The sequence below is a fragment of the Manacus vitellinus genome, unplaced genomic scaffold, assembly GCF_001715985.3.
Source record: "Manacus vitellinus isolate BGI_N305 unplaced genomic scaffold, ASM171598v3 scaffold_5_pilon, whole genome shotgun sequence".
Taxonomy (NCBI): Eukaryota; Metazoa; Chordata; class Aves; order Passeriformes; family Pipridae; genus Manacus; species Manacus vitellinus.
Window position 1 is genome coordinate 17,825,940 of NW_021940682.1, and position 22,888 is coordinate 17,848,827.

Here is a 22,888-nt window from a genome sequence, read left to right on the forward strand (position 1 = left end):
CAAATTAATTGGATAATGTGTGGGTGGCATTTTGGAGAGGCAAATTAATAACCATCTTATTGCTGGGACAGCCTCCATAGGAACTTCTTGTGAAAAGTTTACTGCTTCAAATCCGCTTCATAAACCACAGCAGCAATGTCCTTTGGGTTTGTGGATGAGAAAGGTCCTGGTGTAAGGAGCACTTTACCACATTTTTTCCTATAAATCAGAGATCTGTTTTCTGCTTCCTAAACTCTTATTTATTATTTTCTTATAAACTCTCTCTTAGGTTTGTGGGTTCCCTCCTTTTTTTCCTACTTCCAGAAAAAAATAAATAGGACTTTTAGAAAACTGTGGAAAAACCAATGCAGCAGGGGCAGATGCTGGGGTGGAGTAGGATGTCTGGCTCCTCCTGCCGCTGCCTGCACACAGATCAGGGAAAGCATTCAGGTAGCTTAAGGTGCATAATTGGATTAGTGTGGAAGAGGAAGCTCTGCTTATGAACAATGAGCTCTTGGTTGTGAAATTTTCTCCTCTGTGGGTAAGAGCTATAGCATTGAAGTAGGAGCCTTTTGATGTGGGCTGATAAAATCCCGGAGAAGGTGGGATGGAGAGAAGCTGCTGTGCAGTGAGTGCAGGCAGAAAACCAAGAGGAAAAAGTTATTCTGGTATTTTAAACACATACATGCATTTCTGCTACAGTTTTATAAAGTGTTGTTTCCTTTAGTGTTTTTTCCCCTGTTTCTTGTATCCTTGCAATGAATTCTTATCCTGTTTCTTCATTTTGCAGATTCTTAGTGGGGCAGGAGGGATGAAAGCTCCTTAAAAGTTGTGTGGGAGAGTGGTTAGTGGTGGAATTGTTCAGGTGCTTAGTTTCTTCCTTCTGTAAGATTTAGACTGAAGGAGTAAGAGCAGTATTTTATTTATATGTTGAAGATGGTTTTAAGTTCTAGTCTGTGCTTGCATCTTGTTGTCTGGGAAAGTGGTGTAGGAGAGTCCTACTTCTCCCCCCTGAACAGCAGCAGCAGTGGTATGCTACTGGCCACCTCCTGGTCTCTCTCTGGATGTGTTAGGTTAGTGCGATGTGTTCTCTGAAAGTTTTGAAGGACCCAGAGCTCCCTTCTATGCACACAGCCTATCATTCCAGTCCTGATACAATGGCAAGTGTCAAAGTATGTGGGCAATAAAATAATCTTGAACAAATTTTCTTCTGTTTCACAGAGATGCTGCAGTTTGTCAGTAACCAAGCAGGAGACTTTCCAGATCTGTTTTCGGATCCCTTGTGCAGCACCTTCCAGGGCGGCAGCAGCAGCAGTGGCAGTAGCAGTGGGACCCTGGAGCCGCAGTTGCAGCGGTCATACAGCCAGGCGCAGCTCCAAACCTTTCCTCAGCCTCCTGCGTCCCCCCAACTCCAGAGCCTGCCAGTCAAAGCAGCACAGACGACACCTCCAGCGCCTTCACGCTCAGCCCCTCTCCTTCAGCCCCGGCCCTCGCTCCAGCCTCAGCTCCAGCAGCAGGCCGTCATGATTACACCAACGTTCAGCTCTGCTCCCCAGACCAGGATTATCCAACAGCCAGTCATCTACCAGAACGCGGCCACAAGTTTCCAAGGTAGCGCTTGTGGTGCTCAGGCTACAGGTGTGCCTGGTGCACTCAGGATTCTGGGATGCTCAGGCTATGGGTGTGCCTGGTGCACTTGCAATAAATGCATTAGTGTTCAAACTCCAAACAGGTCCTCAGCCACGACAAGCCTGACGATCTTTTTCTTGTGATGCTGCCTGTGAGGTGTCCCTTCTGCCTGTGTGGCTTTGGAGTTGGGGAGCATGGAAAATTGTCATAAATGAGATCTGAAGTGTTTTTGTGTGGCCTCTTGCCATAGTTATCTTGCTGTTCTCCTCTGTTATGGCCTCTCCCCTGTCTCTCTTGGGAGGCTTGAGAAAATTATGTCTTAAAACATAGTTGTTGGCAACCCTGTCCTCCCACTGATGGGTGCACTGGGCAGATCCAGTCTGTCCCACATGGCAATCTGGATTGAAGGTACATTTTATCTAGCAAACTCTTGAGTGCAGTACTTGCATTGAGCAGAGACACCTGTAGGGATATTTACTGATGACTGGATCTTCATTTGTGAATGCCAGTTGACTTGATCCTCTTTAGTAAGTGTTGATTCTTTACGTGACAAATAGGATCCTTTGGTCCACCAAGATCAGGGAGTGGGAAAGCGTAGGTTGGATGTACGGCATAATGCCACTGTGCTGTCAGACCAAAGAGCTTTGGCTTTATTTTCTCTTAGCTGATCCTCTGTACCTCCTGGAAAGCTGCTCTTCTAGGTGCAGTGTCCTCTTGCAGGAGGCAACAAAGGAGCTTCTCAACATGTGGAATGAGTTTGATGAATGCTGCCTACTAAGAAGCTCTGGGAAGGAGTGATGCTAGAAGCATTTGCAGGCTCCGAAAGGGAGACCTATCTCTGGGCTGTTTCTGACACCTCTTCTGTTTTTCAGTTCTCCAGCCTCAAGTCCAGAGCCTGGTGACATCCTCCCAGGTTCAGCCAGTTACCATCCAGCAGCAAGTGCAGACCGTGCAGGCCCAGCGAGTGCTGACACAGGCTGCCAACGGCACCATCCAGACATTAGCACCGGCCACGGTCCAGACGGTTGCTGCTCCACAGGTCCAGCAAGTTCCGGTAAGTATAAGTGTGGAATGGTACAGGGATACAGCAGAAGAAGAAAGTGCTTTTGCAGGTCTGGTTTCCTAGCTTGCCAGGGGGAGAGGAGGTGAAACTTGTAGTGCTGGCAATCCTGTCTAGGTTTGCCTTTGTGCAATATTTTTTAAATGTGAGAGGTATTTCTAGCCAACCTGTGTCCCAGAAGCATTTTACTTCATGCAGGTCATGCGTGAGAGTCCCTGCTGCAAGCTGTGATGTGACTTCGGGTAGTGAGCAGTGTTCAGAAACTGTTTTCACTAAAACACTGGCTTAACTACATGTGGTCTAAAGTAATTTTTGGAACTTGGTACTGCCAAACCGGATTGGAAACCTTACTTGAACAAGCTTTCTTTGACTTTTGCCTACTTCTTTGCAAGTCCATCACCTCTACCACACTTATAAGGACTGCTCAATACTGGAATGTGTTCTTCCAATTCTTCTGTCACTTTTTTTATCTTTTTACTGCTACAGTCATGTGATTTTGTATTAAAACATACACAAGATTTTTTTGACTTAGTGCATCTTTGTATTAAAAATGTTTGTCTAGGGGACTTGGTATGACAAAGTTGCTCTGATTCAGTTGTACTCTGCCATCTGTCCTGTTTTCTGAGAGTTAGCAAGGTATTTGGAAGAAATAAGAGCAAGCTGTGTTATGGCAAAATAACTTACAGTTGATTTTGATCTGCTTGATGTTTATGGTACAGATCCTTTTGGTGAAACTCTAGGGGGGAAGCTACTATGAGTATTTCCCAAAGCAGACTGCCCTAGCTGTGTTAGACTCTGAGTACTCAGCCAGTTAATATAGGGAGCTAATTATAGGTGTAATTGGAGAGGGGAAGGCAACTTTTCCGTCAGCTCTTTTGTGTTTTTACATACTTGTTTACTTGTGGTGACTGATTTGCAAACCGATGTCCTGGTGGTTCCTCTGCTCCTCTCCCTCCAGTGCTGTCCAGACTGTCTCATGGTCAGAGTTTGCATTAGGGGTGACCAAAAGCATTTAGGTGGTGCAGGCTGCAAGGAAAGAAATACTCACCCTGCTCTTTTGCCATTCACTTGTAAAGTGAATGGCAAAAGTTGTAAAGTGACTGCAACTGTGCTAGTGCTTTACCTCTGGCTGCTGAGATCAGCAGGGAAATGCATGCTCACCCCTTCACCTGTAACTCTTTTCAACCTAGGTTCTGGTCCAACCTCAGATCATAAAAACGGATTCCCTTGTCCTGACGACCCTGAAAGCAGATGGTAATCCTGTTATGGCTGCAGTACAGAACCCAGCACTGACAGCACTCACTGCTCCCATTCAGACCACAGCTCTGCAGGTACTATATGGATGTTCTTCCCTCCTTCTCCTCACCGATGTCCTTTCTTGTTAAGTAAGAGATTTGAGCTTTAGCATTCTGCAGTAGTGCAGACAGAAGGGGTTTTGAGGGCTGTTCTAGACACATCCAGAGCAAGTAATACCCTGTTTCTGCCAAGGCTAAACACACAGATTATACTGCTTGGCAGCCTCCCATGGCCACTAAGCAAAGACCAAGGGCACATTTCTGTTTACCTTTTTCTGGTATTACAAGGAGAAAAATATGACCTAAAAGCTCTGTCTGGTTTTTAACTTGAAACTGAAAGCTAACTTGCTCAGAGATACCTGTGGAACTTTCTTTTGCCTCTCAGTAGTGTCTACTAGTAGTATATTGAATGTGACAACTAATTAAGCTACTTTTCAGAGGGCGTTTGTGGTGAGGATTCGTTATAATCATTGGAGATGGCAACTGTGCTTCATGGCCTCTGTGCCTCATGACCTCCACTTTGAGAAACTTATGCCCCCAAAGAAACATTTATTACAATCTTGTACATTTTGAACAGATATCTCTCTACAAATATTTACTGGGAGAGATAAACTTGGGCTTAGATTTTGATTTCTTTTGCAATAGAATGGTAGGCTTCTTACATACTTGTTAGCAGCCAGGCTAAAACCTTCAATTAACCTGCTTGCTTTTAGATGATGTTTTCACACAAAGGTGAGGCTTATGTGGTTCTGTCTACCTGAGACATGTTTGAACACATTGAAATTTGGTGGAAATAAGCCAAGGAGCGGTTTAAGACTTAAATTCACTTATTTGTCAAGTTCCTACTTGAAACGAAATTATTTTTCTGATATTCCAATTAGAAGACTATTTCAGAGTTGCAATTGTTCCTGAAGTTGCTCATGGCTAGTTATTGTTACGTTTGTCTTTTGACAGAAAAAACTCTTCTTCTCTATAGCCACTTCCTTGATCCTTGGTGTACTTCAGAGAATACATGTATCTTTCTCAAACTTACTTTGCTGGATTAAGTAGTCTAAACTTTCTTTTACTCCAGCTGTCCTAGAATCCTGTCTGTGCAACTGTTCTGGTGGGATTCATCATACTTCATCTCTGAGTACACACTGCTTTAGTTTGGTGTAGATAGTCTGTAGATGGGTGTCCAAGTCTGAGCTTTTCGTGCTGCTATATATCACTCGTTGTCTTAGTTCCTCATCTTAAGGCATTTTTATAGCTTATGGATTTTTTTTTCTTCATTTAATCAAATTCAAATCCAACTGCATTGGTCAAGCCAAGGTTGTTTTTCCATAATAGAATCCTTTCTAACATTGTCATTACTAGTTTGGAAGTAGTGTAGCCTGTTGCTATTTTACTGACTTAATTTGTCCACAGGAAAGGTGGATTTGGACACTTGGATTGTAAGGATTGTAGAAACAAAGAGGAGTTTCGGTCCATTTCTCTATTTAAATGGATGAACAGAGCACAGTATTGGCAGAAGTACTGATATTCCTGGAGAACAAAAGATATTCTTATTCCACAGTGACTAGTGTGGGAGCCAGAGTGACAGATTTTTCCTGTGATGCTGTGCCAGTGCTCGTGCCGCCTAAGAAAGACAGAAGGAAATTGGCATCTCACATCTTTTCTGAGCTGTACAAACGTTTCCTGATTTGTCTTTTGTTTACTCCTTTTTCTTTTGCCATCATAAACCTTATCTAAATTGGCTGATTGCTCTTGACACTTGTTACACGTGGTCTTTGTAGACCCTCGTTGGGAGCAATGGGACCATTTTGACCACAATGCCGGTGATGGTGGGACAAGAAAAGGTGCCTATCAAACAAGTTCCCGGGGGTGTCAAGCAACCTGAACCACCTAAAGAAGGAGAGAGGAGAACAACTCACAACATCATTGAAAAGCGTTACCGGTCATCCATAAATGACAAAATCATTGAGCTGAAGGACCTTGTCATGGGCACAGATGCCAAGGTAAAGATGGGGGATAAGAGCAAATCTGGTATAATAAATACTTTGTCTTCGAAGGTGCTCATTGCTCTACCAAATGAAGTATTTGGGTACATGCAGCTGTAAGTAGTGTGCACACTTGTATTGGGATAACACTGATGAGAAACACTTGTGTGATGGAAAGCTTGATAATTGTATTCAGGAAAGGTCACCTGTAAAATACTAATTGTACTGTGCTAGTGGTACTGTTTCTTGAAAATAAGCTATACCTTATGCATTTGTTCTTATGTTAGGTCTAACTTAAAATAGGTAGAATATCCAAATGGATGTTTTGGTAACTCTGCCAGACCAGATCTTGCTTAATGTAAGTTTCCTCATCCCAGTAGGGATGAGGGTTTACAGAGCTTTCCGATTTATTTCCTTTAGATATTAAGCAGTAAAAACTCCTACTTGCTCAATTACTGGAAGCTTTCTTATGCCACGTGCTCAGGGTTGTCCTATTTGCTTTACCTCATGCTGGCATAGCGGGCAGTGGTATTCCTGATACTTCTGTGATCTCTCTACAAATAAGTGCACTAGTGAAGTCACCTCCTATTGCTGGGTGGAATTGGAAGCTTAATATTTTTAAAAACATGGGTCATGTGCAGTGGCTTCATAGTACTTTCAGTTTGTGTTTACAAGATAAACTTGTCCACTGCTTCTGGAAGCAAGTGTTTTCATGGGGATGGCCAAGGCAGTGAGGCAAGGAGGGAAATATTCTCAGAATTAGGCAGTGAACAATGGTCAACAGACAGCAGCTTGTTCTATCCCAGAAGACAGCCACGTCATTTACAAACTATGGTACTTTCAAAGGACTATTTCTGGCTGAAACATAGATGTGAACTCTTATAATTTGGATGTTAATCTGTTTCCATTGTACTATTTTATAAGATCTTTGAGAAACCTCAGTCCTTGTGTATGTTTGATACCTTGCCCACAGAGCATGCCCTGCTATTAGTTCCTTTGCAGCTGCTGAGAGGTCCTTTACTCCCTTTTCTATCACCACACGATACAAAGGGTTGTGGTATCCCTACAAGCAGGAGTGACCCTTTGATTCTCTTTATATAAACTGCTTTTTGTATGTCTTAATTCCTTGCAGATGCACAAGTCTGGAGTCCTGAGAAAAGCCATTGACTACATTAAATACCTACAGCAGGCCAACCATAAACTGCGACAGGAGAACATGGTTCTGAAGCTGGCTAACCAAAAGAACAGTAAGTTGTGGAGGCTGTGCAGGAGGGGGGAGGCAGTCAGCATGAATGTAGAATGTATCTTGCAGTCTCTTATCCTTGACAGAGGTTACATTGATAGTGGCCAGTGTTACTCCAGGTGACAGAGCAAATCTGAGAGATACTGACAGAATTCAGGATGGAAAAGCACATACATAATGCACTCTGATTTTTGCAGAGCTCTTGAAGGGCATTGACCTAAGCAGTCTGGTTGACACCGATGTAGATCTGAAGACAGATGACTTCAACCAGAATTTGCTGCTGATGTCTCCTCCAGCCTCTGATTCGGGATCCCAGGCTGGCTTCTCTCCCTATTCCATTGATTCAGAGCCAGGAAGCCCTCTTCTTGATTATGCAAAGGTATTTATGACTTCAGTTGTCAAATTTAAGGCATCTACTTCAGGGATACATAAGGACCAGAATTTAAAATCTCCTTATTCTCAAGAGTGGAACCAGCAGACATCTGGCAAGCAGATCTGTAGGGCTCAGAGATCCTTTGTAAGGATGAGGAAGGTGCATCTGTGTGTTTTATCTTTTCTTAAATGATTGCAACTGCTTCCTGAGCTGTATTACCTGAGCCTTACCTTAGCTACAAGAAGAACTGTACTTATCCTTCAGCCCCTGTACAGTCTTTGTGGACTTACAGTGCTTTTTCATGACTCAAGTTGCCCATGACTTTCCAGGATATGAATGTCCAGTGCGTAAAGCAGGAGAACTTGGAAATAGATGATGACATCAGCTGTGGTTAATGAGACCATAAGTAATCACAGTAACAGAAAGCTGTTAGCTGTCTTTGGCTTACAAGTTTGTTTTGTGGATATCACAGAAGAAGTGGGTCTTCTGGGGGATCCACAAAAAAGTAAGGGCAGCAAAGGTTAATCTTAGCCTAAACCAAGGATCCAGTTAATAACTGAAATGACTGGTAGCAGGAGGAAGTTGAAGGCATTCAAATATTTTAGCCTTATCTTACTAAGCTATGAAAAGCTTTACTGGAGTTCTTGCTGATCTTGAGCTCAAAAGCAAATTTTAAAACGTGTTCTGCTTCTCCTTCTTCCCTACCTCTCCCTTGACATAAATGCTTCTTGTGGTACAGAATGGTAAGCAGTTTGTTTTCTCCTCTTTTTTCTCCATTCCTATTCATTTGAAGGTTAAAGATGAGCCTGACTCTCCTCCTGTGGCGCTTGGTATGGTGGATCGCTCTCGAATACTCCTCTGTGCTCTCACATTCCTTTGCCTTTCCTTCAATCCGCTGACATCCCTCCTGGACATCCGAGGAACCCCGGAGTCTGACAGTTTGGTGCGCCACAGCTCTGGCAGAAATGTACTGACTATTGAGTCAGGTAACGAACTAGAATAGTTTGGACCACAGAAAGTGTCCAGCCTTATGTGGTCTCCCTAAAGGTCACCTCCATCTGTGACCGCTGCAGGTCACAAGGTGGATGGTTGCTGTGGTTCAGTGGATGGGTTTGTGTGTTCAGGGAGTTGTATGACCTTTGCTTAGTGGGTGGGGAAAGTAGTAACTGCTGGGCTGGGTGTGGGAGGAGAGCCAGCTTGGATCTGGTTCCAGTTCCCATCCGTATCCAGCGTTCTTCTTGCATAAAACCAGCCATGGCTCAGTGTGGTGAGGTTGAGGTAGCACCCATTTGTAGCCCAGCAGTCTGGGCTTTCAGGATAGACCCTTTAAAGTAGTTCAGGGTAAGGAGCATCCTCCTGTCCTCACCAGTCTTTGAGGCATGTTCCCTTTGTATTTGTTTTTAAGGTAACTGATTTTGTAACTTAATAATGAAGTGTTATTACGCTGTTGCTATGGGCTCTTGCAACTGGTTTGTTTGATACACTTATTCCATAAAATTCATAGGGGAGGGCAGGGGATGCTGTAGGTGTGGGGTCATTTTCCTGACTGGTAAATATGCTTCCTCAGTTTCGCTTTGTAAATTTTATTAAGATCAAAAAATGACACTAAAGTATTGAGTACCTGTGGGTGTATCTTACAGAAAAATCAGAAGACATACTCTGGGGAAACTAAGTGCTGATTCGGTTTTTTATACATCAGTCTTCTAAAAATAACCATTTAGTTGGAAATGTTGTGGCTTGGAGTTCGGATGAAGAGCTGTTGATACAGGTGCTTCCTGATTTGAAATGCAGTCTTTGCAAAAGCTGATTAAACATGTGGCAAGCATAGCAAGACATCCTCCTTGGTCTGTGCTCATTACGTTGCCAAGCTTTTGGTGTCCAGATTAGCTTTTAACTTTCCTTTTGGATGTCTGTTGTAGATGCAGCTGGTTGGTTTGGCTGGATGATGCCCACGCTAATCCTGTGGCTTGTGAATGGAGTGATTGTACTGAGTGTGTTCATAAAGCTACTCGTGCATGGAGAGCCAGTGACCCGGCTACACTCAAGGTCGTCGGTCACCTTCTGGAGGCATCGCAAGCAAGCGGACCTGGATCTGGCACGGGTAAAGTTGACTCATTGTTTTGCATCAAATGCATCTTTTAGATGGGATTTTGGGTAAGTGTTGCCTAGTGAGGCAGTGGCTTGGCACTTGCAAGAGCATGGTATTCCTTGAGTGGACTATCCTGTCTGATTTCAGAGAAGCTGTTGCTAGGTTGTCCTGAGCAGATTGCTGTCCTCACTCAACCTAAGTTAGTGAGGCATAGATGCCAGCATTGGAAGAGGCTCTGAACTTCTGTCCTTGTTCCTAGCTACTGCATCTTGTATCGGTTTTTGGCAGCAATATCTTGGGTTTTGTCCAGAGGCTGGCCTCTGCTGTGCTGGTCTGTGTGCTGTCCTCCAGCCTCTTGGAAGTCCTCACCATTGTTGGGGCAACATTTGGCTTTTGATATGGGGACCCCAAAACTTCCATGTTGTTTGAGAAGGCAAGAACCTTCTTTCACTTAGTACTAGTGTGTCTCACAGGCAGTGCAGGACCAGAACCATGTGTGGAAGGATATGTTCAGGGCCAGATTTCAAGATGGTGTAAACTGCCATTATGTTTTCTGGCTCTATGATGACGTCCCTCTGCTAAAGATCTTATCCTAGCTTGCACGTCAGTTTGTGTTGCTCCCAATGCTGTGGAGGTCCCAAAGTGTCTCTGTAATGGTGATTTTTGTTGTTGAACTTTTTGCTGTGTTATTTGCAGGGCGATTTTGCTGCAGCTGCATCAAACCTGCAGACTTGCCTGTCAGTACTTGGTCGAGCACTGCCAGCTTCCCGCCTGGACTTGGCCTGTAGCCTGTCCTGGAACGTGATCCGCTACAGCCTGCAGAAGCTGGCGCTGGTGCGGTGGCTGCTGAAGAGGACTTCTCATCAGTGGCGGGCAAGGGAGGCCACTGCAGGCTTCGAGGACGAGGCCAAGACCAGCGCTCGGGATGCGGCTCTAGCATATCACAAGCTCCATCAGCTCCACATAACAGGTAGGAGCAGACGTGGCAGATATGCTGTTTTGCTGAATGACGAGACTGAGCTGATCCTGGGGGATACAGGGAGAGCGCTACAGCCTCTCTTCTGGGATGGCTGCTGTTGGAAATTAGCCTGACAAATTTCAGGAGCCACTTACTGAAACAGGACAGATTCATGCAATCAAAAAACTCCGTAAGAACAGCTGAAGCAACAGCAGTATCTCAAATTATGTTTTCCTGAGTTTGCAGAGGTGGCTGAGAGTCTTTCCTAAGCAGCAGTTGATTGAGTCCAGTCACTTTTTGCTGCTGTTAAAGGCTTGTTTTATCACTGTCACTTAGGAATGTGAGGTGGAAGCAGGGGCTGGGGTTAATTGCTGGAAGAATTGAAATTTCTGAAGCTGTGTACAGTTTAGGTTGCCATTTGGTGTTGATGTGCTTTGAAATCCTGGGTGTGTGCACATGGACTGAGGAAGTGCTTGAATGTTCCTTGCAAACGGTTGTTTTTGCCATTTCCTTGGCAAAGCAGTTTGTAATGTCAGTAAGCTTCTAGCAGATCAGAAATCCAAGCTAAACCTCCTTCTGCATAATCATTCTTTGTGAATTGTCACCATGACACCAGGGCATGGTGTACTTGTCCTTAAATATTATCTATGTAGGTACAGGTGTGGACTGCAAAGGGTTTTAAGATAGTGATGAATACAGTGAGATAAAGTTTGCTGATCATTTTATCCTAACTGGCTTAACTATACAGAGCTTTCTTGTGGAAGTGAGGCTGTGGATGCCAGTCTTTAATATCTTTGGAGGGAAGACTTGGTTACGGTTGTTCTGTTGTCTGAATACAAAGTTGACATACGATGTTGCAAGCTTCTCATATCAACAGGTTCTTGTTGTTTCTTTAGGATAGTAGCCCTACAAATTATGGTAGTATTTAGTAGCTGGTACTACTGATTAAAAGTTAACACTTTTTCCTCCTCTTTCTGGTGCAGGTAAACTTCCCTCCAGCTCAGCTTACTCAGGCTTGCACATGGCCTTGTGTGCTGTGAATCTGGCTGAGTGTGCAGAAGAAAAGATCCCACCCAGCACAATGGCAGAAATCCACCTGACTGCTGCAGTTGGCTTGAAAACGCGCTGTGGAGGCAAGCTTGGCTTCCTAGCGGTGAGTTGTCTTCTCCTCTCCTATCACACCTCCAAGAAGAGCTCTAGGAAAGCCAGGAAACTGGCATTGCTGTAGCTCGGGACATCTGCTATCAGTACAATTATAATATGACTTGCAGTTATGATATGAGCTGTAATTATAATATGATCTTTGTCCTTGGTGGTGCAACTCTTCCCTGGATGCTGTTCTCAATCAGCCTCTCCTTTCCCCAGAGCTACTTTCTAAGCCAGGCTCAAAGCCTGTGCAGCTCAGAGCGTAGTGCCATTCCTGACTCGTTGCGTTGGCTGTGCCACCCCCTGGGACAGAAATTTTTTGTGGAGCGAAGCTGGACGGTGAAGTCAGCTGCGAAGGAGAGCCTGTACTGCACCCAAAGGAACCCTGGTGAGAGCTGCTTGTCCTGAGTGTGTGGCCTTCCCAGCACTTTGAGCCTGGCAATCTCTCCACTCTTTATCTGGGACAAAAGTGGGTGTTGTATTTGAGAGAGCACCTTTATATGTCTGCCCTGCTTATAGTTTTGATGGGCCAGAGAGGGTGTGGAGCTGAGAGATCTCTCCTCAGCCTACAGGAGCTGACTTGCTTCCCTATGTATGCTGCACTGCATTGTCCTCTTTATATGCTGGAACACAACCTGGATGTGACCCCAGATGTCCGGGGGGTGACTTTGGAGTGACCAAGGTTTATCCTCCACAGAGCAGTGTCCTCACTGTTTTGCTGAGTGGCTGAAGTGTCAGAGTGATGTTTGACCAAAGGCTGCAACTTTATAAGTTTTCAGAGCCTTTTTATCCCTTTAATCCACTTAGTCTTTAGAAATCACTGCATTAATTACTCAAGAATTTCCCTCTACTGCTTTTTCTCTTGCTCCTGCATTTGATTCTTCTTTTTGGTTGTATTGAGAGGTGTCTATGGCTGTATGCTAGTGAAATGGTTTGGTTTGATCCTTCTCTAGCGGATCCTATTGCACAAGTCCATCAGGCGTTCTGTGAGAACCTGCTAGAGCGAGCGGTGGATTCCCTCGTGAAGCCTCAGACTAGGAAAGAAACAGCGGGACAAGAGGAGGAGGAGTCGTGGTGAGTATATGTGGCACACTGGGGACTGCTGGCTGCAGCAGCAGGCTCTGGGGCAGAGCTCGTGACCAATGGCTGAGCGCTGGTGGTTAGTCCTTGTTAAAGGCTTGGAATGACAACATAAGTCTGGCCACCGCAGCTTATTACAAGAGTCAACTCTGCCTCTTTTTATCAAAACCTCTGAAAGCAGGGGGAACCAAGGTGTGGTGGGGATTTTCGGTCTTAGCTGGCATAGTGCTGGTTGATTCTTCAGCTCGATGAGTGGCTTTTTCTCTGCTGTGACAAAGTTTAACGTTCAGGAGCACTAAAATTAGTGTGCACCTACCTCTTCTTAGACCAGGACGTACATCCAGGGCTTTTAGAACATGAAAGTCTGTCATGTCAGAGAGTGAACCCACCAGCTTGCTACCTTATCCGAGAGTGTTCTCCTGACTGAAGTGCTGTATTTACCAGCAGTGAAGAATCAAACAGACGCATGGCAAGAGGAGGAAAGATGATGATGGCTGAAATTGTCATTGCCTCTAAGCTCTGTGACCAAATGAAAGGGGACAATAGGTGGGAAACAGAGCAGCTTTTTGTACTGAACCATGTCCAACTTTTTCTTGGACTCCATGGGAGGTGGAAGCCCACCCTTTGCTAGTAATTCAGCACTATTTCTAGCTGCTCTCCAGATATGCTGGTGCCAGGCAAATGCTACAGAAATACATAGGAAGCTGTGTAAGGATCCTGTTGTCCCCGGAAAGTGTGGGTAAAAACATCAGATGGGAAGATAACCCAGTTTCCCCACCTGTGTAGGGAAAACGTTGTACATTTAGCTTTGGGTTTTTTTTCAATCTCATGTCTGTTTCCTAGTAGAGAACGCAGTTCGGTGTAATTGCTTGCACAGTGCAAATGCTTGTGATCCAGTGCTGCTGTTGATGAGAGAAGGTAGCAGATTTGTATAAGGGGTGTGGATTGTCACTATACTTGTGGGAGTCCTGTCTCCTCATGGGAATGACTAGCTTTAGTAATACAGCAAGCCTTTTTGTCCCCCTCTAGGGGTGGGAGCTCAAGATCTTCATCTCTAGCCTGTCCCAGGAAATTAGGTTGTTGCTGCATATGGTACTTTCTCTGACCATTGCTATGAACATGTTGTCATTTGCAGTCATACGTATTTGCATATATGCAAATATGCAATCACAGAAGTGTAGTTTGGCCTCTTTAGGAGGCAGTGGTTGAAATCAACTTGTAATCAACTCGTAGCATAACTCTGTATTTGAGGTGAGACTCTTGGGGTTGAATCTAGTTCTGTGCTGGTCTCCTTGCAAGAGGAGGTGTGAGGCTGCCCTTTGCAGAGCACTGTGCTATGCACTTCCACTTTACGGGGTGGTCTCTTCAGTCCAGCAGTGTTATGTTACTTGTAGAGCTTGAACTTTCTGTGGGCTTAATGGGGCTGCATTGTTTAAATATGCCTTGTGACCAATGAGTAATGCCTTGGCATCTCTTGTTTGACAGCATAGCTAAGGTCTGCCTTGCTTCTTGTTTCAGTGAGTTCTCGGGTGCCATGGAGTACCTGAAATTGCTCAACTCTTTCTTGGACTCCATGGGAAGTGGAGCCCCACCCTTTGCCAGCAATTCTGTACTCAAGTCTGCCCTGGGTAAGTCTGGCAGAACTGAAGTTCTCCCCACTGCAGAATCTACTGCTGATATCAATTCCCTCTCCCTACCATCCCTCAAAAACCCCAGGCAAGGAGAAATGCAGTCCGTGGAGTGAGGCTTGATTGCATACCAGCGTGGTACACTCAGACTAGAAGAGTATGATTAAGAAGGCTTGTAAATTTGGCTGTGTGTTGTAATGCTGAGTGCCCAGGTGGGACTGCTGTTATTTGTATTGTTGGGCAATATTTTATTTCCAAGCTGAACCTTGTGCCCTCACCTGAGAGCTCACTCCTGGCAATGCAAAGCGAGAGGAAGGGTGGAGCATATAAACAAACATAGCAACATTGCAGTTGAGGTACAGGAAGGGTTTTTTTCTACTTAATTACCTATTGAACCAGGTTGCCCTTACTTTCACAGTGGCTGTCAGGTGTATTCCTCAATCTCCAGAGACCTGCAGCCTCTGCTGTAGGCAAGCTCTGGGCATATACTGGGAGGTGCTTGGTTTGGTCCCTTGGTCCCATTATATTTAATGGGACAACAAGGGCTGTAGAATTCCTCTGAGACGTGTGCTCATCTGGACTGAGCTGGTAGCAGGCTGCTGGAGCATTTGTCATGCTTGGTGTTGGTACAGACAACACCTGGCAGCTCACCGGGATACTGGTGCAGCTTTAGACACAGACTAATTATGCTGTACCTGAAATGTGTAGAGCAAAAATAGAAGGAAAACTAGATAATTCTTTTTTTTAGGGATTATTTTTTAGTATAAAGGGAAGTCTATATTTGGATCAATACTGTCATGGAATTGAACAGCAGGTCAGAGTAGCAGAGCATATACCCTTTTGCCCTGGTTAGGCTTTGGGAACTTTTTGAAGGCATGTTAAATAATGTAGGAAAGTATATAGGGAACTTGATTTACTGTCTTGATGGTGATTAGTGCCAAAGCTTGGTATATATGAGTGGAGCTGTTGTTAATTTGGGGTGGTGAGTGGAGATCATTGTCAGGAAGGAAGTCAACTGGTTTCTAGACAAGCTGACGAGCGAAGTTCTTGTTGACAAGATACAAACAGGCCATCCCAAACTCTGCTTGTGGTCAGATGTAGGGTGTTTGCCTGCTGCCAAGTTCCTTTTTGTTCCTGCAGCACATTTCAGCATTCACATGGATGGCTGCATTCCTGTGGGATTAGTTTGGGCTCTTTAGCATCAATCCCAGTGGAAGGCACTGGCAAGGGCACGTGACACCTGCCTGCTTCTCCAAGAGGGAGGGAGCCAGGTGTCCTCTCCTAGGCTGCAGCTCGTGACTCTGTTTTGCAGGTCCCGACGTGGTGTGCCGATGGTGGTCAGCAGCGGTGGCGATGGCAATCGGTTGGCTCCGAGGGGATGATGCAGCTGTGAGGTCACATTTTACGGAAGTGGAACGCATGCCGAAATCCCTGGAGATGTCAGAGTGCGTAGGCCTTGTGTGCTTTCCAAACCACTGCTCCTTCTAAACAGGGATGACTCCTTCTCCTCATGCTGTTCTGTAGGATTACACTTACCTGTACTCTGGAGCTGCACGTCTCTTGTGCTCTGCAAGTGCCAATGTGCTCAGCAGTTCGTGTGTAGGTCAAGGCTTGCAGACTGATATTAGAGCTGTGGACTGGAAGTGTCAGAAGTGCTTCTTTAGGCATGTCTTGTGGATTTGTTCTAATTGCACAGCCTCCCACCTTCCAAAACCAAACCACAAAACTGACATGCTGATGGAAAGGCTGGTGTCACCATCTCTGTTCTTTTGTACTACAGCATCTTTGCCAACTTCCTCTCTTTTATTGCATTTCTCTGCACAGTCTTTGTAGGTGAGGAACCATCGCCATCTTTTCTGTCTAAGGAATGAGATATCTCTGCTCTTGAAGATGGGAGAGTGAAAGCTGATGCTGTGACAGCATGACATGGTACTGCTTGAAAGCAACATGCTCTTTCTCTTTCAGGAATGCCCTAGTGAAAGCCACCTTCTATGTATGTAAAGCCATGCAGGCCTCACTGTCTGGGAAGGCAGATGGACAGCAGAACTCCCTGGGTCACTGTGAGAGGGCCAGCAGTCACTTATGGAACAGCCTCAACATGAGCGGCAGCATCTCTAGCACAGTCCTCAACAGTGTAAGATCTATAAGCCCTGGGATAACACAAGGACTGTTGTGGTTGTAAGATTGGTCTTGCTGCAGGTGTGCCACTTCCCCTTTGTATCTGTGTTCTCCATCCATCCATCCATCCTGTGTATCATGGGAGTAGAGGGGAGATTTCTTCTCTTTCCTCACAAAGGGTATTGAAATTGTTCTGTTTCTGCTGTATGGGGGAGCAGAGCTGCAAGTACAACATCATCTCCCTGGGCATGGTCTCAGCTCTTGCTCCTCTCATGCCAGTAGCTGTCACCCCTTTCTGGTGCTTTGACCAGTTTAAATTTGGCTCAGGATAGATAGAAAGTATCCATCTCTGTCCTCCAGGTCAAGTTCCTGACATCTGTAAAGCAGGACCTCAGTAAGCTGGGTCTGCTCTGTTTCAGGCAGCACTTACAAGTGTTTGAACCCTCTGTCACAAAAGTGCAACTGTGCTCTGCTACTTGAGTTTGTGTGGGGCTTGTTTCTCTTCTTTCCAGGTTTACCTAAAGCTGGAACTTCCCTCCATGGTGTATGGGACGTGTTTCTGGTCCCCTCCGTTGCTCCTGGGTGGCAGCTGTAGTGCATTGTAGTTGCATTGCATGTTGTGGCAGTGACTGTGCAATGTTTCTGCAGTGCAGTACAGAGGCACTCTCTGTTCGGCAGCATGGGCAGAGCCCTCCCAGAGCTGTGAGCGGTGCTAGGGGGCAGCAGCAGACGGGGAAAAGGGGTTTGGGCAGCTGCCATGTGCCAAGACTAGCTCTTTTCTCTGCAGGCAGCAAGGCTGTCTTTGCTGTTTCCCACAGTTAGCATTGCCATTTGGGCGGGAAAGCCTTTGCAGAAGTCTGTGTTCCCATGGGATCAGTTTGGACTCGTTAGCATTGATCCCAGCAGAAGGTGCTGGCAAGGGCGTATAACATTGGCACAATATCCCCTTGGCACATACTGTCTTGACCTCTCGATCGAGACATGCTGCTTGAACAAACGGCTGAGTCCTGCTCCCTGTGGTGCATTGTGGTGGGGAGGGCTGGGGAGCCCCCCAGGTGGGCAGGAGATGCTGTGGCTGCCTTCCCATGGACCGTATCAGCAGCCATGTAGTTTGTTCCTCGCCTAATGGTATGTGTTACTAAGTGTATGTGCCTGGGCACCCTGGCTCTTGCAGATGATCCAGCTGCTGGCCTGTGACTTGCTGCTCTCTCTCCGTACCAGCCTGTGGCAGAAGCAGGCGAATGCCAGCCAGGCACTGGGTGAGACCTACCACGCCTCAGCCCCCGAGCTGACGGGCTTCCAGCGCGACCTCGGCAGCCTGCGCAAGCTGGCCCACAGCTTCAGACCCGCCTACCGCAAGGTGACGCCTCTCTTGCCCACTCTGGCTTAGCTATAGCCTGTCCCAAGGGTTGAAGGGAAACCATGGAAACATATAGGTATATGTGGGCTTGAGGGGTTTGGACACTTGGGGTGGGATACTCTGCCACCAGCAGCCTCCATACTTTCTCTTGATGAGGTGATGAGGGAGGTTCCCATGGGTGTTCAGTGCGTGTGGGGAAGTGTCTGCTTTAGGTTCTACATAGAAAACCATCAGCACATGTGTATTGCCAAACAAATACCATGGCATCCTGTCCCTTAAGGCAGCTTCAGACTGGCTCTGTCCCTTGGGGGAGTGTGGAAGGAGACTTCCTTGACTGTGTTGGCTCTGCTGAGTAGCTGGAGGGTCAGATGCCTTCTGCATCTGCAGAGTCCCAGCTGCTTCTCTGGGGGTTTTTCCTCTTCTGTTCAGTTTATCTAGTATTAAGCCTCAGTAGAGGATGTATAGTCTAATACTTTAACACATGAATTGTCCTGGTTTTGTCCAAACTCTGGATTTCAAAGTTTGCTGCTGTTATCAAAGTGCTGCACTAGCAACCTGGGGTGAGACCCCTCCCTGGGACCATAGTGCCAGGGTTTGCTCTTCCATTTTTCCATCCTGTTCCCTATTCTTGATCCTCCCCCTTTCCAGGCTGCTCACAGTTAGGTGTCAGATCTTTTTTTTTTTTTTGTTCCTCCCCTCCTCATGGTTTCCTTGACCTGCAAATTCCCCAGAGACAGGTGGAAACATGAGGGAGGAGTGTGGAAGTGGGTCTCTGTTGTTGTCAAGGTGTCAGTGCTCTGCTCTCAAAATGCAGTGGCTGAGGAATGACACATGTTCAACCACAGCATTGTCCCCACCTCTCATCCTCCATCCTACCTTCCCTTCCAGGTCTTTCTCCACGAGGCCACCGTGCGCCTGATGGCAGGTGCCAGCCCTACCCGCACCCACCAGCTGCTGGAGCACAGCCTGAGGCGACGCACGCCCCAGAGCAGCAAGCAAGGTCAGCCCTGGGACCTGGGCACCGACCCACTGCCTGTGGGGTGGGGAGGGGGCAGCACTTGGGCAAGGTGTGGGGGCATAGGTGCAAGCTGCAGTGTCTTCTGTGTCAGGATAACGAGCTCCCATCAGCCTGTGGCTCAGGGCGATGCTTCTGCCATGCTCTCTACAAGCCGACTAACGTGAGCTGCCGGCCCTGGGCTGGAGGTGTCAGTGAACAGACTGGAAAACATTTGCCTTCATGCAGCTATGCATACACAAAACTTGGCAGTCTGGGGTTTGGGGCAGGCAGTGCAAAGGCAGAAGCTGGGAATCCTAAAGGGAAGAGCCAAAAGATATGGTGCTGGTTATTAAATCCCTTGTGAGGGTGTAAGGGGAATGGGCAAATGTGTGTACCAACGCTGGGGTGAGCCCTAGGAAGTGAAGTGAAAGGAACTATCTGTAGAAGACATGACTGACAGCCCCTACCTGACTCCAGCTCAGACTATTCTATTCTGCTAGCCTAAAGGAGCTCCCTGGGGGTCCTCAGAGTGGCCCTCACTCTTGGCTCAGCCATGGGTTGCCAGCTAGAGATGCCTGTGCTCACTGGTACCAGTTGAGGGCCTGCATGGTGGGGTTTTGTCATGCGGGTGGTAGCTCTGTTGTGAACTTTCTCTCTCCTGTTTGCACACAGGTGAACTGGACACGTTGCCGGGCCAAAGGGAGAGAGCCACAGCCATCCTGTTGGCCTGCCGCCATCTTCCCCTCTCCTTCCTCTCCTCCCCGGGCCAGCGAGCCGTCCTGCTGGCTGAGGCCGCCCGCACCCTGGAGAAAGTGGGGGACAAGCGCTCCTGCAATGACTGCCAGCAGATGATTGTCAAGCTGAGCGGGGGCACGGCCATTGCTGCCTCCTAATGCTGTCTTGGGGCCGCCTTGTACAAAGACAGCTTGGTTGACCATCAGCCTGGACTTCCCTTCTGGAGCTTAAAAAAAGTGCTAGGTTAGGGCTGTGCTGGTGGGATTGTGATGGGGTGGGAGGGGGAGGGAGGGTTTTGGTTTTGTTTTATTTTTTTTCTAAACTTGCCCCAGGTTTAGCTTTATTAGCTTCCTTGCTTGTTCTCAGGCACTGCAGCAGGAATCTGTCTAGTTGTGGTTTTTGTCACCTTGCCTGGGGCTGTTGGGAAGCTCTGTCCTGACACTGATTTCCCATTCCTGCTTTGGGGAGAAGCTCACAAGCCCAAGGCATAGAGAAGTGGCACATCCTGTGTCTGTCCTCAGGGGTATTTTATTCTCTTCCCAAACACCTCTGCAGAAAGAAGTCTTTGGGGAGGGCAGAGGATCTGCTCAAGCCTTGTCCCACAGGGCTGCTGGGGCTTGAGGATGTTCCCAAAAGAGAGGGGAAGGCACCAACTTTCCTAGAGTTGTGTGTCAGGAAACTGAAGCCCCCTATACCCAACTTACCTAGGTGCTCTGGGAGTATCGCTTGGGGCCAGTACTGCCCAGCAAATTTCTCTACAGTTTTTATACAGGTTTTTTTATAGGAGTGTTCATGGCTTTACAAAAACATAGGGAACAATGCAGCAGATTTCCCTTCCTCTCTGCTTCATGCATCTTTTCCTGTGATAGCTGCCTCCAGTTTTTGGCAGGGGGTGGGTTTGTAGCAGCCTACAACAAGCAAAGCCTGGCAGAAAGCCTTGGCATCCCTGGTCATCTGATGCTGGGTGGCAGCAGAGGTGGATGGGCCGTGCCCTGCATTGGCGTGAAGGGTGAATGCTTCTCTGGTGCCTTTTTGTTGATGCAGAAACAATTTTTAGAAACAGTTTTTTATTTTACTCAACTCCCAGTCCCAGAATTTGTCTTCAGGTGTTTCTCCTTACCTTTTCCAACTGCTCAACAGCTCCTGCAGAATCTGGGAAGCACTGGTTCAGGGTGCAAGTCTCCCAGCTTTGTTACCATTGCTATTCTGAGCAGTTTGACTTGCAGGTGTTGAATTGCCTGTGACTTTCCAAGAGGGGGAGGTGGATTTGGGACAGGGAGAGAACGGTTTGCCCTCTTTCTCTCTGCCTTTCCTGTTGCATCTCTCCAAAGAAGAGCAAAGCGGTTGCCCTCTGACATGTGCAAATGTGAAAACCAGCCTTTGACAAGCAGGCATTGCTGTTTCTCCCTGTGTTATGGTCAGCGTGTTCTCCATGTTAGCAGCTAGAAACATTTAGATGCACCAGTCCAAACCCATCCTGTCCCAATCAGGCCTGTACTGCCTAACTCCTGCAAAATCAGAACTTGTACTGTTTTGTAAGAAGCTTTTTACATGTATCCAGCTTTTGCATAGAGGGGTGAGAGCTTGAGCTCCTTCAAAATGAGAGGAAAAAGATAGGGGCTTGTGGTCTCACTTTGCACAGGGTCTTTTGGCATCTGTGAGGAGCATTTCATGTGCTACAGGAATTGAGCACAGGTAATGCTAGTCCTGGAGTTGCCTGGCTTCACAAAGATGGAAACTGGGGCCAGGAGAAACCTGTCTCCCAGCAAAGCCTGTTCCCAGTGATCGTGATCTGTAGCTGCAGACAAAAGTGCAGGGACCAGAAGATGTTTCCCTCCCTCCCCCACTTTATGTGGGGAATAGCTGGTAGACACCCAGCTGCAATGGCTGGCAACCTGAGCTTCTTGTCCTGCTGGCAGGCAGGGGGGTTCCTTGCTTCCCAGGGTTGGTGGTTGGAGGGGAGCTCATTGTTTGAGGGGAAGAGGTTGCTCTCAAGAGTGTCTTTGAGTGTAGATGATGCTCTGGTGGCAGCAACTTCCTCTTCGAGCAGGTATCCTAGGTATGCATAAGAGCTCTTGGGTTTGTACACGTTTTGATTGCCCATTCCCAAGTTCCCCAGCTTATCAGTGATCCTATTCTGGGAGGTGGATTGCCTCCTCCTGATTTTCGTGCTCTTCAGTGGCTCTCACGCTGTCTTCCTGGTCATGTTTTTTTCCCTGAAATACAGAAACTCCTTGCCTGTGGCAACCTCTGAGTTACTTTGCATTTCTCTGGGTCTGCGTGCAACACGTGGGAAGTTTTGTGCTTTAGTAAAATGGGAAGCAAGGCCTTGGGAAAGCAGTGATGCTGAGGTGCCACTTAGTCACTAACGGTGGTCTGAGCCCTGGGGGCTGGGCTGCAGAAGTACTGGCTGGGGAACTGGCAGACTGCTGGGCTGAAACCCCAGTAGCAAATGGCACGATCCACGGAGGGTCCTAGCATGGCTCATACTTTTCTGCCCCCTCCAGGGTGATGGATCTTTGCCCTGTTTTTTCTACACTGTTTATAAATTTGCTGCCCATCTGTCCCTACGACTTTTTTTACATGTGTGTGTATATACTGTAACTTTTTTGTTTGTGGGTGGGAGAAAATTGTTTTATGGATTATGTGAAGAAAGTCTATTTATCCTCATGGGGTTCAGAGTAGGGATGCTTTGTGATACAAGATGCAACTGGTGGTGGGGAGGTTCCCCAGGGAACATATCTCCTGTCTGAAAATCCTGTTCCAGGGCTCCTGAGCATCTGTTACCTAATAAAGATGAACGTTACCACCACCTCCCACCTGCCCTCTTTCTCTTAGCCCTTTTCATCCCACCCAACAGCTGCTCTTAAGCAGAGGTGAGCTTGAAATGTCCTTCAGAGACATAAAACCTTGCAGGCACCTTGGGAAGCTGTCGGTCCTTTGTCTGGATAACCTGAAGAACAGAACCGTACAGTTTGCAACAAAAGATGATCCCTTGGTGGAGCAAGTGTGGTGTCTACATGCTCCTTTGGAAACAACTCAAGAGGCTGATGGCTCGAGCGAAGCCAAGCAAGGTAAAGCTATGCCAGAAACCTGCAATTTTAGGAGCATCTCTATGGGATGGAAGCTGTTAGCTGACCTTGGTTTAGAATAATGTCCTTTCATTCCCTCTCTTTGTTTCTCTGCTCCCCCTGGTAAAACTCTGTCAGAACCATTAAA

General features: G+C 46.8%; 1 protein-coding gene across 1 annotated transcript; it reads left to right on the plus strand.

Moving 5' to 3' along the window:
* The first annotated feature begins 1,202 nt into the window (after window positions 1-1,202).
* SREBF2 (sterol regulatory element binding transcription factor 2) lies at window positions 1,203-22,481 on the plus strand. The gene is made up of 18 exons (XM_029963482.1): window positions 1,203-1,590; window positions 2,481-2,662; window positions 3,859-3,999; window positions 5,739-5,960; window positions 7,075-7,189; window positions 7,383-7,564; window positions 8,352-8,544; window positions 9,478-9,659; window positions 10,344-10,617; window positions 11,589-11,758; window positions 11,971-12,139; window positions 12,705-12,825; window positions 14,350-14,459; window positions 15,772-15,904; window positions 16,425-16,593; window positions 17,752-17,937; window positions 18,826-18,937; window positions 19,607-22,481. Exons 1-18 carry the CDS (start codon window positions 1,203-1,205, stop codon window positions 19,825-19,827), a joined length of 3,270 nt encoding a protein of 1,089 aa, XP_029819342.1. The 3' UTR covers window positions 19,828-22,481.
* The last annotated feature ends 407 nt before the right edge of the window (window positions 22,482-22,888 follow it).